Consider the following 15,288-nt stretch of genomic DNA (forward strand, 5'->3'; position numbering starts at 1 on the left):
AAAGACAAATCTTTCCATTGGCTAGAGTCATACCTGATACAAAGGAAGATAATTGTGGTTGCCAGAGGCCAGTCATCAAAACCTTAAGACATTACTATAGCAGTTTCTCAGGGAAGAATCATTAGCTCACCAGCTGCTTCATCAATGACATTACCTCCATCATAGGGATAGAATGGTGTTATAGATTGACAATTTTGCTCCATTCACAACCAGTCTGATCATGAAGAAGCACATGCCAGCCTACAGCAGGAATATATTCAAGCTAGGGGTGGCAAGTATTAGGCAACATTTGCATCACACATGTGCCATCTCATACAAGAGAAAGCCCAGACATCTCCCCTTGACCTTCAATGGCATCTGAGTCCCTCATAGTTAAGTAACACAATATTTTAGTGATAGAAACATAGAAACATAGAAAATAGGTGCAGCAGCAGCCCATTCGGCCCTTCAAGCCTGCACCGCCATTCAATATGATCATGGCTGATCATTCAACCTCAGTACCCAACCCCAGCCTTCTCTCCACACCCGCTGATCCCTTTAGCCGTAAGGGCCACATCTAACTCCCTTTTGAATATGTCCAATGAACTGGACTCAACAACTTTCTGTGGCAGAGAATTCCACAGGTTCACAACTTTCTGAGTGAAAAAGTTTGTCCTCATCTCGGTCGTATATGGCTTACCTCTTATCCTTAGACTGTGACCCTGGTGGCAGTTGGATACTGTAAGGTTACACATTTTCACGATCGAGGCACAGCAAGAGGACACAGACTAAAATGGTTTAAAAGAAACCTTTGGGACTGTTGAGCAGGAGAAAAGAGTGTCAGCCTGGGGCAGATGGTGACTCATAAGTGATTCATGCAATTTCTGCGGTCAGGAGCGAGACCCGATTAAACATCGAGACAAAGGATTTAATACAATCAAGCAGAGGAGCCCATGGATTAATTGGCAGGAGGGGGAAAACCAGCTCCCTCTGGAGACTACAAGTCTGCAAAAACCCAGGACAACAAAGGATCCCACAAGTAGTGCATTTTTGAATAACGGGGCCCAAAAATAAGGAGTTATCTTTTGCCTTGTCGGATCCGTGTGCAAATTGTGGCCATCCAATCAGATCCAGACCCATCATCACAGTCATCGAGACTCATCCAGAGACATTAACTGAAAAACAGCGCAGCAGGTGATGTGAATAATTAAATGGATATATATGTAAGAGCTGAGAACAGCTCAGAATAAGAAGGGGAACATCGGAGAGAAACATCAAAGAAACAACATGTTGAAGAAACACCTCAGAACAGCAGGTTAAAAGGGACAACGACCACGAAGCAGGTAGCTGAGACCCAACACCTTCCCTAGCTCCACGAGCCTACAATCAACAACAGCAGCAACTGGCTGGTTGAGTGATTATATGTCTTCGATCAATCTCTAAGAAGCCTTGTTCTGTAATATTTTGTTGTTTTTTGTGTAATAAACTAACAGTTGGATTTAAGCCTAAACTTTGCATTACGTTGAGTCCTTCCTGTAATTCCCGAGGTCTATGAATCAAAGTAGAATGGAAAACGAACACCCTATCCAAAATGGTGACCACGGCCGGACCTCGGAGTTTAGAATAGGATCACGGACACAAATCAAGGGCAAGAAACCTTGGGGAGGAGTAGAATTTACCAATATTTCGCAAAGATTCCCGGTACCTTTCCCCATGCAGAGGAGAAGAATCCCTTTCTGGACTTTTAAAATGGAAGGAAAAACCTCGGGACACAAATGAGTTTAAAGGGGCAGACGAGGCCTGCAGGGGATAAAAGGGGATGCATTCATGGAGACCGCGCCCCCCTCACCCCAGTGTTTGGACTCATAGGAAAGGGAATTTAATTTGGAACTATCTACCAGAAAGTTTGAAATCCTAAAGTGCACATGGAAGAAACTGCGAACTTTAATCGAATTTGGGATTTTTAAAAGGTGAATGTTGGGTCTGCAAGAAAAGGGGTGGGGTCAATCTCGAAAGGGCCAGTTTGGACATTAGAGCTAATCAAATTGTCTGGGAACTGTTTACCCTCGAAACCTGTCCCTAGAAGACATTTACATTTTAACAATCGACCACGGAAGAAACATTATCCACTCCACCCAGAGGACCCAAATGTCACATACATATTCCAACACCTTTTCAACAGGCATAGAAATATCTGGCTCAGGCCAGACTATCACAATGGACAAGAGCTCATCAACTCAGAAAAGCCTATCAATGCCAGATTAAAACCACTTAATCAAGTTTCAGTTAGTTGGGCTGCAAAATTGAAACAAAGAGCTGGGTCAGATTTGGTGGGAGATAAGGAAGCCTTCCTGGGGTATATCTATTCCCAGTTTTACAAGGAAAAGAACACACTAGCAGCCGGAGGTGAGGAGTGAAGAAATGGAGTAGTGAAGAAAACTGTAAGCAATCATCAAGGACCGACCGAGCACGAGGCCCACGAAACGGAAGGTTGTCAGCAACCAAATTGACAACCCGGGCCACCACAACCAGTGAAATGACCAACCAAAACCAACTCAGCAAAAACCAAAGAATCGACATTTACTTCCACTCTACAATCTACTACTGAACGACCAACGGGTGAGAAATTACCAAAAAGGACTAACTAAAACTATTCCTAACCAAAGAAAGTGGGTACTACCCCATACATCCAAAACGCAACTTACCGCATCAACAGACTCACCCCAACTGATGACTACACAGTCCGAAGTCCTCTCCTCCGTCCGGGGTATGGCTCGCCTAGAAGGCCAAGTGCAGCAAACCCCGAAACCGTGATTCACCGGCAACTGTCAAAAGGGATTGGTGAGCATAGCCCCCTGAACCCCCAGAGCTATAATTTAGTTAGTTAGGGGAATTGGGAGGGGGAGGCTGGGATAACTTGTGTAAATGTATCTGCATTCTCCTCTTTACCCCATTTAGAGTTTAAGCTGTATTCTTTTCCCCACAGGCTGTATGTTGACAATTTATTCAATGTGTTGTACCCCTCAGTATGTATTGGTATTACTATTCTGCGTGTGTTATTAAAGGTGTGCCTTTTACTTTCTTTAAAACACAATAAAGCCATACCTGCTTCCTACCTTGAAACCGATTGTCTGTCCAAGTCTGTCACAGTCCCTTCATAATTCCAGAGTCTAGAACCAAGGGTGTGAGAGCGATTCGAAACCGCTCATATAAGGTCAGAAGGGAAAGCTGACACCCCCGAAAACCAGCCCTTACATAATGGCGACCACGAAGGGATACTGGTACAAGGGACATAATAAGAGAGAGACTGGTTTCAGGAAAAGAAGCAAAATGGAAGAGGGAATTTCCTCATATGTGTTTAAGAGAGTAAATGTGGCTAAGGAGTGGGTACTCGATCTATTGCATGCTGAGCATCCAGAAGATGCTGCAGCTCAATGGACTGAGAGCAAGGACCATAAAAGGTCAATAGAGAAGGCCATTTGGCTAATTTGCCTTCAGCGACAGATCCGGCTTCGAGATGAGGAGAATGAGAAATTAAAGAGAGTATTGAGGCAGGCAGAAGAGAGGTCCAGCGCAAGGGCCACAGTCGGGGAAAGGCTGTGGGCAGAGGTGGGGCAGTTAAAGGAAAGTAGAGAGCTCACTAAAGAAAGGCACAAAACCCATCTGGACCTTTTACAGTGTCAGATTATTGAAGCCAAGACTAGCAAACGGGCGTTGTGGGAAGAGAATTCCTGCCTCGCCAAGCAAGTTAAAGACTGCGGGGAGAGGGTGAGAGACATTCAGGTAGCCGATAAGGTAGCCAGTACCAGGGAATTTAAGGCAGGAGACCACGGCCCCTGCCAGCAGCAGATCCAAAGCTTGAACCTTGCTCTATCCCGGGCTAAAGGCATGGTGTGCCTGATAAACCCAGGTTTAGCCCAGGAACACCTGATAGAGCAAGGAGAAGCCCCTCAGTCATGGCCTGCAACTCCCGGAACGGCCCAGAGCAGCAGGGGTGTCAGCCAGAGTGCGGGGCAGGCAAGGATTGCGAACTACCAACACCGGCAGCCCCGAATTTTAACTTGGCTTGGCAGCAGGGGGAAGCGGGCGAGCCAATACAAGGAGGGCCGGAACCAAGGCCAATGCACCCGGTCCGGCAGCAGAAGTTTGGCCTGCCTGGCACCATTGGAGCAGCAGGACCCCTAGAAAGCAGCTTCGTAGTCCCCCATGACACCCAAAGACTGAGGGCTATGATAGGCCACCTAAGTAAGCTCACCCAACAGGGTGATCCCTCGGTACACTTCCTGGAAGTGGAACACAGAGGGGATATTAACGGATGCGATGATTCGGAGCAGGCTAAGCTGTTGCTCTTCTCGCTAGACACCAAGCTGTGCCATTCCCTCTCTGCAGACAGCAGAAAGGAGCGAAACACGTACGCTACGGTTAAGGAGGAGGTTCTAGAGGCCATGGGTATGAACAACGGGAGTTCTTTCTCCCGAGTGGAGAAAACAGTGCAGCTCTATGGGGAGACTCCACAGGCTTTCGCCGACAGGTTATGGTCGGTCTACGAAAGGGCCTGTAGTGGGGTTCTTGACCGGGCCCACCTGAACCCTAACGAGCTGGCTCACTGGCTCCGCAGCCTGGTGGCAAAAGCCGAGGTCTGGTTCAATCCAAGAGATCCCAGAACCACCGAGGAGACAGTGGTCAGACAGTTGACCCTGGCTTACCGGAACAGTGGAGGGACAGAGGAGCCCTCCTCTAAAGGGAAGGTCCATGAGCCAAGGCAAGAGAGAGTGTTATCAGGAAGGTGGGAACCCTCCCCACAAAGGGGGCGAGTGTTTTGGGTGTGGGAAAAGTGGGCACTGGAGGAAGGACTGTAGGAACCTCTGGAAAGAGACTAAGAGAAAGGCCTCTCCAGCCCCAGCCCGTAAGGCCGGGGCAGGAACACCCGACTCATATGAGACACTCGTAGCCGCCCTACAGACACTCATAAACGGACAGGGAGCAGTAGCTACCACAACCAGTACAGTAGCCGGTACGGTAAAACCCTCTGTTGCAACCCACCCAGATGCATGACTAGAGCCAGCGCAGCCTGTGTACCTGTGTTCCCTAGAGTACGATGCCTGGAAGAGACTGTGCGTTACGATGGAGGTGGAGAAAGTGAAAGGGACCTACCTGCTAGATACTGGTGCTTCCAGCACCCTTGTATTTGCAGATAACCCAGCTACCTCACCTCTATCGAACGGGGTCCCGAACAGTCTAGTGGGGTTCACAGGCAATGAGCAAACTGGTTCGTTTTCCATCCCATTCACCATTCAGTTGGGGACACTCAAAACCAAATGGAAGTGTATCCTGATGAAATGGGAGCTGGAGGGAAAAGGGATCCTGGGTGCTGATTTTATCATTGGCCACCAGATCCTAGTGGATCTCAGGAACCACTGTCTATGGGGAGCCATAGGGATAGACAGGAAAAGTGAGGTGGCGGTGATCCCAGAAAAAGGGGCCAAGGGAACGTTGTGTACCGTGAAGCCAAAGGAGGGTTACGACTTGGAATTACTGGTCAGTAACACCCCAGTGGAGTACCAGGCATATGTACGGGTACACCTTGCAGCATTCGCCACCCACAAAAATGACTGTGGCAGGGTAATGAGGGTGGAAGTTAGTATAGAAGGGGACCCCATGACCCGACCACAAAAGCAATATAACTTCCCCAGGAAGGCAGAGGCAGACCTGACAACAGTGCTGGGATCACAGGTAGAGCCAGGGTTGTTAAGACCGACAGCTACCCATGTGAACTCTCCACTGTGGCCGGTTAAGAAACCGGACAACTCATGGAGGGCCACCATGGACTATCGAGTACTAAATAAGAATATCCCTGCCTGTCCACCCACTGTAGCAGCCGTAGCGGATCTCATAGGGAGTATTGCAGCATCCGCGACCACTTTCACGGTGCTGGACATTTCAAATGGGTTCTGGTCCATTCCTTTAAAACGGGAGGACCAGTACAAGTTCGCCTTTACCTTTAAGGGCCAACAATACACGTGGAACTGTCTTCCCCAAGGCTTCCACAACAGCCCCAGCATTTTTCACCAATGCATGGCGAACTGTTTAAAGGGCTTTAGCAGACCCCAGCAGTTGGTGCAGTATGTGGATGACCTGCTCCTGTTCACCGATCAGGGGGAGGAGCATGGCCCACTGCTGGCTGAGCTGCTAAAAGAAGAAAGGTTTAAAGTAAACCGCAAGAAGGCAAAGATCGGCCAGAAGGAAGTCAAATTCCTGGGGCTGACTGTCCACGCTGGGGAAAGGGCCATAGACAAGGCTAGAAGGGAGGCAGTACAGGAGTTACCGGCCCCCAACACAGTGACAGGGATAAAATCCTTTCTAGGGCTCACCGGGTACTGCAGAGACTTCATTGAGGATTATGCAGCCACCGCAGCCCCTCTGCTCAACTCCTACACAAGGGTGTAGAGTGGGACTGGGATGAGGGTTGCGAGGCAGCATTTAATCAGCTCAAGAAGGACTTGCAGACCGTGCCAGCCTTAGGAGCGATAGATATAGGAAAGGAGTTTTTCCTGGAGGTGGCAGCCAGCGATGAGAGTTTGAGCTCAGTGCTGCTTCAAGAGCGGCACAGCCAGCTGAGACCGGTGGTTTACTCCTCCAGGATCCTCACAGATGTGGAGAAGGGGTACTCCAACTGTGAGAGACACCTCCTAGCCACACATTGGACTGTGAAAAGATCCTTGATCTTCAAGGGAGGGTCTCCTCTAACACTCCTAACCCATCACACACCTACTCAGATGCTCCTAGATGGGAGGATTAAGGACGGGACGGTGAGCAGTGCCCGCATTGCTCGCTGGACCCTGCTCCTCTCCCAGATGGACCTCAGAGTAGAAGGCCCCCACAAACCAAGACTCGCAGCCAACCTAGTCTACCTAGGGAACGCCCATAGGTGCTCCATAGAAGGGGTATGGGAGGTGAACATTGGCCTTCGGGCTGGGTTACACCCTACAGGCCGGGACATCTACGTGGACGGGTCCAGCACGGTATCTGCTGGCGAGCAACTCACTGGATGCGGAGTCTATGACCCAAGGGAAGGTATTGCCCTGGCAATCAAGCTATCTAGCACCATGACCGCCCAGCATGCTGAACTGTTCGCCATAATGTATGTGGTGACCCACCCCGAGGAATTCCCTACCCCGTACATGATTTGCTCAGACAGTATGTTCACCTGCAATTCGTGTACGGAGTACCTGGCTATCTGGTCCCGTCGCGGATACACATCCGCGGACCAGGGAGGCTACAAATACTGCCTAGTCCTGGTGGGCGTGTTCTCAAAATGGGTTGAAGCCTTCCCCTGCCAAACAGCCACCACACTAGGGACAGCTAAGATTCTCTTGAGGGAAGTGTTCTCCCGGTGAGGACTCCCACAGTATGTGGAGTCGGACCAGGGGAGCCATTTCACCGGGCAGGTAATGCAGGCAACCCTTAAGGTGCTTGGCATTGAGGGGAAATGGCACGTTGCCCACAACCCACAGTCAGTGAGCATTGTGGAGCGTTTAAACCGCACCATTAAAGAAAGGCAGAGAGCTACTACAATGGGGCCTGTCCTTTATCACCCTCTCCTGATGACCAATTACATGCAGCAGACTCGAGATGTGCCCAACGTAAGACATGTCAGTTGATGAGGAGGACCAGACATTACAACCCCCACAAGTACAGGGAAAAGCAGTATACCTCGACTTGCTCGACACAACCTGCCTTCGGAGACTGCACTTCCACAAACAGGTTATCACTGAGGTATGCCAGCTGATAAGGGGAGATGGGCAGCCTGCCAGCACCATCAGTACTGCACTGTCTGTCGAGGTCAAAGTCATCGCGGCACTGTCGTTCTACACCTCGGGTTCTTTTCAGGCCACAGATCAGCCATGATCTTATTGAATGGCAGAGCAGGTTCAAGGGGCTGTATGGCCTACTCCTGTTCCTATTTCTTAAGTTCTTATGACATTTGTGGACTTTCTCAGCATGCCACACATTGCTGCATTAGACAGGTCACTGAAGTCCTACGCAGGAGGGACTTGATCAGCTTCCCCATGACCAGGGAGGCACAGAGTGAGAGGGCTCTAGGATTCTCCAGAATTGCAAACTTCCCCAAGGTGCAGGGAACAATAGACTGTACGCACATCGCGATGCGGGCACCTTTTCAGGATGCAGAGGTTTTCAGGAACCTCAAGGGATTCCAATCCCTGAATGTCCAACTCGTTGTCGACCACCAGCAAATTATACTGGCAGTGAATGCTCAATTTCTGGGCAACATCCAGATGCTCGCATCCTGCGTGAGAGCACTGTATCTGACTTGTTTAACAATCAGCCACAAGGTCAATGCTGGATGCTTGGTGATAAAGGATATGGCTTCTCCACCTGGCTAATGAGCCCCCTGCGTGACACCCACATCGAAGCCGAGAGGTGATACAATGAGAGCCAGAGAGCCACTCGCAATATCGTGGGAAAACCATTGGAGTGCTTAAGAAGCGCTTTAGATGCCTGGACCACTCAGGAGGCGAGCTCCAATACCACCCTAAGCAGGTAGCTCAATTCGTGGTGGTGTGCTCCATGCTGCACAACTTGGCTATCAGGAGGGGACAAGAATTGCCTGATGAGTCTGACAGTCCACCTCACCAGAGAGAGGAAGAGGAGGATGAGGTGGACGCTGACATCGATCCAGACAATCAGACTGACGCTGAAGCCATGCTCCCGCCCCCCCTGTAGACCGCATGAAAGGGCCCGTGGTGGCATGATAGCTGCAAGAGCCTTTGGTCAGGGGCTCATCAATGATCGTTTTGCGTGAAAGAACGTTGGTGTTATTTACAAGGCTGACATACTGCATCAGTGACAGTTAAAGTTTAAGTTGATTGAAGTTAAGTGTCATTATACCCTTCGATGTTAAGGAATCACCAGCGTGTAACGGTGCAGCTATCTGAGCCAATGCACAACAATGTTTTGTTAATTAAAAAACATTTAAATCGAACATTTGTCTGAAATCATTAGTAATTCTGTAAATTACACTTCCCCCTTCCCCCCTCCGCTTCTCCTCCCCACTTCTACCCCTTCCCCTTCCCCTCCGACTCCAAGCCTCCTGGCCGAGGAGCTCCTCAGGCGATGCTTCATTGCGGGGGGGGATGACGGCCGAAACGCTGCTTGGACAGATACAGGAGAGGACAGTCCCGAGGTGGGAACGTACTCCGAGCCAGAAGCAAGATGTTGCTGCTGGCTTCATGTGTGGTTGGCAATGGGGGCGCGGCACCTTGGGGTGTAGTGCCATTCTCCAGGACCACTGGGAGCCCTCTGCCACCAGTGTTCCTGGCTACCAGCTCCAGGGCCTCCACCATCCCTTCCATGTTATATATTATTTGTTGGACAAAAACTCGGTGCCAACTATGTTCTTGGTGCTTAGTAGGCTTTTTGCTGCTGGTGAATCTCCCTCGTGCCTCCCACAACAGCCAAACAAGCACACACCACAGCCACACATGCCTTCAGTCCCTCTGAGCGCTCTCTCTCTCTCTGTCTCCTCTTCTGTGCACGTCATGATGACCCTTGACTTCCTGAATCGCGGGAATTGAGCATTGCCATGCCATTGCTAAGGACGGCGACACTTTACGGCAGGAGGTCAGGGAGATTTAACGTTCATATCGCTCGCGGTAACGCCCATTTAAAAAAATGGAGACTAAGTGCTTTGAGAGTGGGTGAGAAGCCGGTGATCTGAAAAGCCTTTTTTACCACTCAACCTGGAAATAATGCCCATTTTTGGGCAATAAGCACAAAAGTGGAAAATCTAGCCCAAGGAGTTATCTTTTGCCCTGTCGAATCCGTGTGCAAATTGTGGCCATCCAAACAGATCCAGACCTATCATTACAGCCATCGAGACTCATCCAGACGCATTAACTGAAAAGCAGCCCAGGAGGAGATGTGAATAATTTAATGAATATATATGTAAGAGCTGAAAACAGCTCAGAATGAGAAGGGGAGCATCAGAGAGGAGCATCAGAGAAGAAACAACAGGTCGAAGAAACACCTCAGAACAGCAGGTCAAAAGGATCAACGACCACGCAGCAGGCAGCTGGGACCCAACACCTTCTCTAGCTCCACGAGCCTACAATCAACAACAGCAGCAACTGGCTGGATGGGTGATTATATGTCTTCGATCAATTTCTAGATGTCTTGTTCTGTAATATTTAGTTGTTTTTTGTGTAATAAACTAACAGTTGGGTTTAAGCCTAAATTTTGCATTACGTTGAGTCCTTCCTGTAATTCCCGAGGTCTATGAATCAAAGTAGAATGGAAAATGAACACCCTATAATACTGAGTCTGGTATCAGAGGAACCAATCAATCAACTGCTCAGTCCTGGATGGTGTTGAGCTGCACCATCCAGGTGACTGATGAGCATTCTATTACGCTCCTGACTAAAGCCTTGTAGATAGTGGATAGACCTTGAAGGTTCAGGAGGGTTCATTTCGATGTACCCAGTCTCAGTCCTGCTCTTGTAGCCATGGTGTTGATATAGCTCATCCAGTTAAGCTTTGGGTGAGTGGTCTTCAGCTGTGGCTCAGTAGTAACGCTCTCACCTCTGAGTGAGAAGGTTGTGGCTTTCAAACCCCACTCTAGAGACTTGAGCACAAAATCTAGGCTAACACTTCAATGCAGGACTGAGTGAGTGCTTCACTGTTGGGGTGCCGTCTTTCGGATGAGACATTAAACCGAAGCCCCATCTGCCCTCTCAGGTGGACATAAAAGATCCCATGGCACTATTTCGAAGGACAACGGCAGCAGGCACATGAGAACACCACCAAATGCAAGTCCCCTCCAAGTCACACACCATCCTGACTTGGAAATATATCGCCGTTCCTTCATTGTCGCTGGGTCAAAATCCTGGAACTCCCTCCCTAACAGCACTGTGGGAACACCTTTACCACACGGACTGCAGCGGTTTACAAAGGCGGCTCACCACCACCTTCTCAAGGGCAATTAGGGATGGCAATAAATGCTGGCCTTGCCATCGATGCCTACATCCTGTGAATGAATAATAAAAAAACAAAAACAGATTATCTGGTCATTATATCATTGGTGTTTGTGGGACCCTGCTGTGCGCAAATTGTAGAACAAATATATCCTACGTTACAACAGTGATTACACTTTAAAAGTACTTAATTGGCTGTAAAGCGTTTTGGGACATCCTGAGGTCATGAAAGGTTCTCTATATAAGCCAATCTTTCTTTTTTTTAAAAAATCTTTTGTGTCTTTCTGCCCCTTCACTGCCTCTGTGCCGTCAGACTGCTTGTCCAACATCTAATCTTGGATGAGATGCAATTTCCTCCAGCTAAACATTGGGAAGACTGATCCCATCCTCTTTGCCTCCCACCACAAACCCTGTACCCTTGAAAATAACTTCAACCCACCACCACTGACTCGGGCTGAACCAGATTGTTCACAACCTAAGCATCCTATTTGACCCTGAGCTGAGCTGCTGAGCCCATATTTTCTCCATCACAAAGACTGTCTACTTCATCAGATAGATGGTCTACTTCCTCCTCCATAATACTACTCACGTCTGGCCCTACTACTGAACTGAAACACTCATCCATGATTTTGCATCTCCAAATTCTTCAATTCAAATGCTTTCCTGGCCGGCCTCCCATCCTCCACATAAACTTCAGCTCATTCAAGACGCTATCAACAATCTGAAACTGCAATTCCAGGGTAGGGAAAGTTTCAGATCTGTGACTTCTCCTAGGCTCAGTAACACACTCTATGCTGCATTTATTTCTGAGGTGCCTCAACACAAGTTACTCTTTTAATTGACTATTCTGCCCCTACCATGGGATTATAGGAAATTATGTTTATATTTGTAAATTCAATAAATGAAAATTTATTGTATGTGATGAGTTTTCTTATGAGAACTATGCATGTCCCTGAATATCTTATACAGTTTCTGACACAGAGAGGTGGCTGAACACAAGCTTCTCAATAAATATAAAATAGCAGCTACTTTATGCCAACACTCCACCTACACCATTTTTGCTACTTACCAGAAAAAATAAAAGTCCTCGGTAAGGGTTGAGAGGTAATCCATGTAAATGAATTATAAACTCTAGTCTGTAGTCGCAATATGTGTTTGTATCAATTCCTCTGTAAGAAAATTACAACCAGTTTCATTCTGCAAAGGCTGAGGGGTAGGTGTAATATGACAAATGGTCACTGATGTCAGAGGCAAGGGGTTAAAAGAGCAATAACAGACAGTGAATGGTCCCAACCATGTGCTGCACACAAGCAGAAGAGGATGTTTGAGATTGGTACCCAATTCGTCACATCATTGCATTAATGAAAAGCAAAAAAAATCTGCAGGTGCTGGAATTCTCAAAGAATAAAAATAGAAAATGCTGAAAGTATTCAGTCGGTCAGGCAGCACCTGTGGAGAGAAGAAATTAAGTGTGGACTCTTCATCAAAACTGAAGGATATGACAGATTAACAGTAGGAACAGAGCAAAGGAAAGGAGGAAGGAAAAAACACACATGGAATGTCATGTAAAGTGCTTAAGTGGTAAATGGGATGGTTAAATGGCAGATGTGGTAATAGCATGAAACAATCAGAAGCATAATAGGACAAAGCAAAGGAATTCATGACATTTATGAGAGACAGGGAACTTGTGACTAGCTGAGGGTGTGGCGGGAAAGGCAAATAGAAATGGAAGTATGAAAAACTGGCAAAGCGGAGCCGGTTCCAACAGCGTAGAAACCTGAGAGATGAAAAAGCAGGTTGTCACCATGGGGGTGTATTTAACTTTGGATAATCGTGTAAAATGGGTGATATAGAAATAGCTGATCATTACACACCCTGCCCGATTTTCCCTTCCATCGACTTCAATAGAAAGGGTGAGGTGTATAATGGATGGCTAACTTGCTATTGGTCGTTTCACACCCTCGCCCAGTGTTAAAATTATCCTCCATAAGTGCAGACCACCCCAGCAGCATGGTGCTTTGATGCAGGTCTCCACCTCGTCCACCCCAGAAATGCTGGCCCAGCCATCCCACGTTACATGGTAGACTGAACCTTCATCCGAATCTATCCCATTTTCTGTGCTTCTGCCCTCATCCCTTTCCCCACCATTCACAACTGTGACAGGATCGCCCTTGTCCTCACTAGCCTCCATATTCGACACATCACCGTACACCAATCCCACCAAAGTCAACATGACCACAGCAACAAACAAATCTTCCCTTCCCTCCTATTTCCACCTTCCATAGGGACTGTGCCCTTTCTGAAATTCTGGTTACCTCTTAGATCACCCCGACCAGCTGCTTTCCTTCCCTTGGCACCTGCGCATGCAAGTATGCAAGTGCAGGAGATGCAACTTGTTAAAGATAGTTGGAGAACATTTAATGAGCAGAGCTAGGGTTGCCAATTCTGCTTTCATAGAAACATAGAAAATAGGTGCAGGAGTAGGCCATTCGGCCCTTCGAGACTGCACTGCCATTCAGTAAGATCATTCCCTCAGTACCCCTTCCCTGTTTTCTCTCCATATCCCTTGATCCCCTTAGCCGTAAGGGCCATATCTAACTCCCTCTTGAATATACCCAATGAACTGGCATCAACAACTCTCTGTGGCAGGGAATTCCACAGGTTAACAACTCTCTGAGTGAAGAAGTTTCTCCTCATCTCAGTCCTAAATGGCCTACCCATTATCATAAGACTATGTCCCCTGGTTCTGGACTTCCCCAACATCGGGAACATTCTTCCCGCATCTAACCTGTCCAGTCCCGTCAGAATCTTATACATTTCTATGAGATCCCCTCTCATCCTTCTAAACTCCAGTGAATAAAGGCCCAGTTGATCCAGTCTCTCCTCATATGACAGTCCAGCCATGCCTGGAATCAGTCTGGTGAACCTTCCTCAATAGCAAGAACATCCTTCCTCAGATTAGGAGACCAAAACTGAACACAATATTCTAGATGAGGCCTCACCAAGGCCCTGTACAACTGCAGTAAGACCTCCCTGCTCCTATACACAAATCCCCTAGCTATGAAGGCCAACATACCATTTGCCTTCTTCACCGCCTGCTGTACCTGCATGCCCACTTTCAGTGACTGATGAACCATGATACCCAGGTCTCATTGCACCTCCCCTTTTCCTAATCTGCCACCATTCAGATAATATTCTGCCTTCGTGTTTTTGCCCCCAAAATGGATAACCTCACATTTATCCACATTATACGGCATCTGCCATGCATTTGCCCACTCACCTAACCTGTCCAAGTCACCCTGCAGCCTCTTACCGTCCTCCTCACAGCTCACACCGCCCCCAGTTTAGTGTCATCTGCAAACTTGGAGATATTACACTCAATTCCTTCATCTAAATCGTTAATGTATATTGTAAAGAGCTGGGGTCCCAGCACTGAGCCCTGCGGCAATCCACTTGTCACTGCCTGCCATTCTGAAAAGGACCCGTTTATCCCGACTTACATCATGTGATCTTCTGTCTCTAACTGCCCTACCAAGTCAACCAGCCTTTTTTCTCATCTCCAATATTTTTGTAACTAATAAACAAAAGTGTTCAAACAAAATGGAAAAAAAACAATTATTTTAATGCCCCTATGATTTTTCTCATGAATTGCCTGCAGTAGTTTCCAGGAGATTATTTTTTTTAATTCTGGAGACCCTAGGACAATCTTGCAGGATTGACAGGAGGCACTACCCGTTCTTGTGTGGTTCTCATTGTATCAGCATGCTGCCCAGCACTCTGCCCAGGTGCCTGACATATGTCATGAGCCAAGTGTAGAGAGGATTCATTCTGTCTCCAATGAGTCAACCTGTCACCCATTGGTCTGTGTGGAAGATGAGGGGTTGAGCACTGGCCCAGTATGACCACATCATTACTACTGCCAGGAAATTAGGCACAAATGTGCATTATCTGCTGCCACACACCAACTGCATGTTTAGAGAGTGGAACCCTTTCTTGTTATAAAATATTGCTGTCTCTTGAAGGAGAAAACACAGAGCAACATATGTGCCCTGCAGTTAGGGGAAATCCAGCATTAAAATCCAAGCGATATCCTCCTCATCAGTAGCCTCCATGGGGAAGGTGACGTATTGCTGCCTGATGGCCATATGGTCAGCAAACTGACTGATGTTGCTGATATCACCTGTTGCAGCCTGGAATGAGTTAGTGGTATCGAAGCTGAGGACCAAGGTAACCTTTACAGCCACAGGCAATGGTGTGTGTGCCCTGGTGTTTGGCTTCAATTCCTGCTTCGATAGGTGAGGTAGGTCAGTAACTGTCT

The 15,288-nt window shown here is 47.9% G+C and overlaps 1 protein-coding gene across 1 annotated transcript in view; it reads right to left on the minus strand.

Annotated features, from left to right (window-relative positions):
* The window catches only part of LOC139239047 (cation channel sperm-associated auxiliary subunit gamma-like), a 138,525-nt gene that overhangs the window by 12,773 nt on the left and 110,464 nt on the right, over window positions 1-15,288 (minus strand). The window contains exon 13 of the mRNA XM_070867552.1: window positions 12,040-12,139. Within this exon, the coding sequence (XP_070723653.1) occupies window positions 12,040-12,139 (100 nt within the window). The remainder of the gene's footprint in view (window positions 1-12,039; window positions 12,140-15,288) is intronic.

The sequence above is a fragment of the Pristiophorus japonicus genome, chromosome 26 (assembly GCF_044704955.1).
Source record: "Pristiophorus japonicus isolate sPriJap1 chromosome 26, sPriJap1.hap1, whole genome shotgun sequence".
NCBI classification, from domain to species: domain Eukaryota; kingdom Metazoa; phylum Chordata; class Chondrichthyes; family Pristiophoridae; genus Pristiophorus; species Pristiophorus japonicus.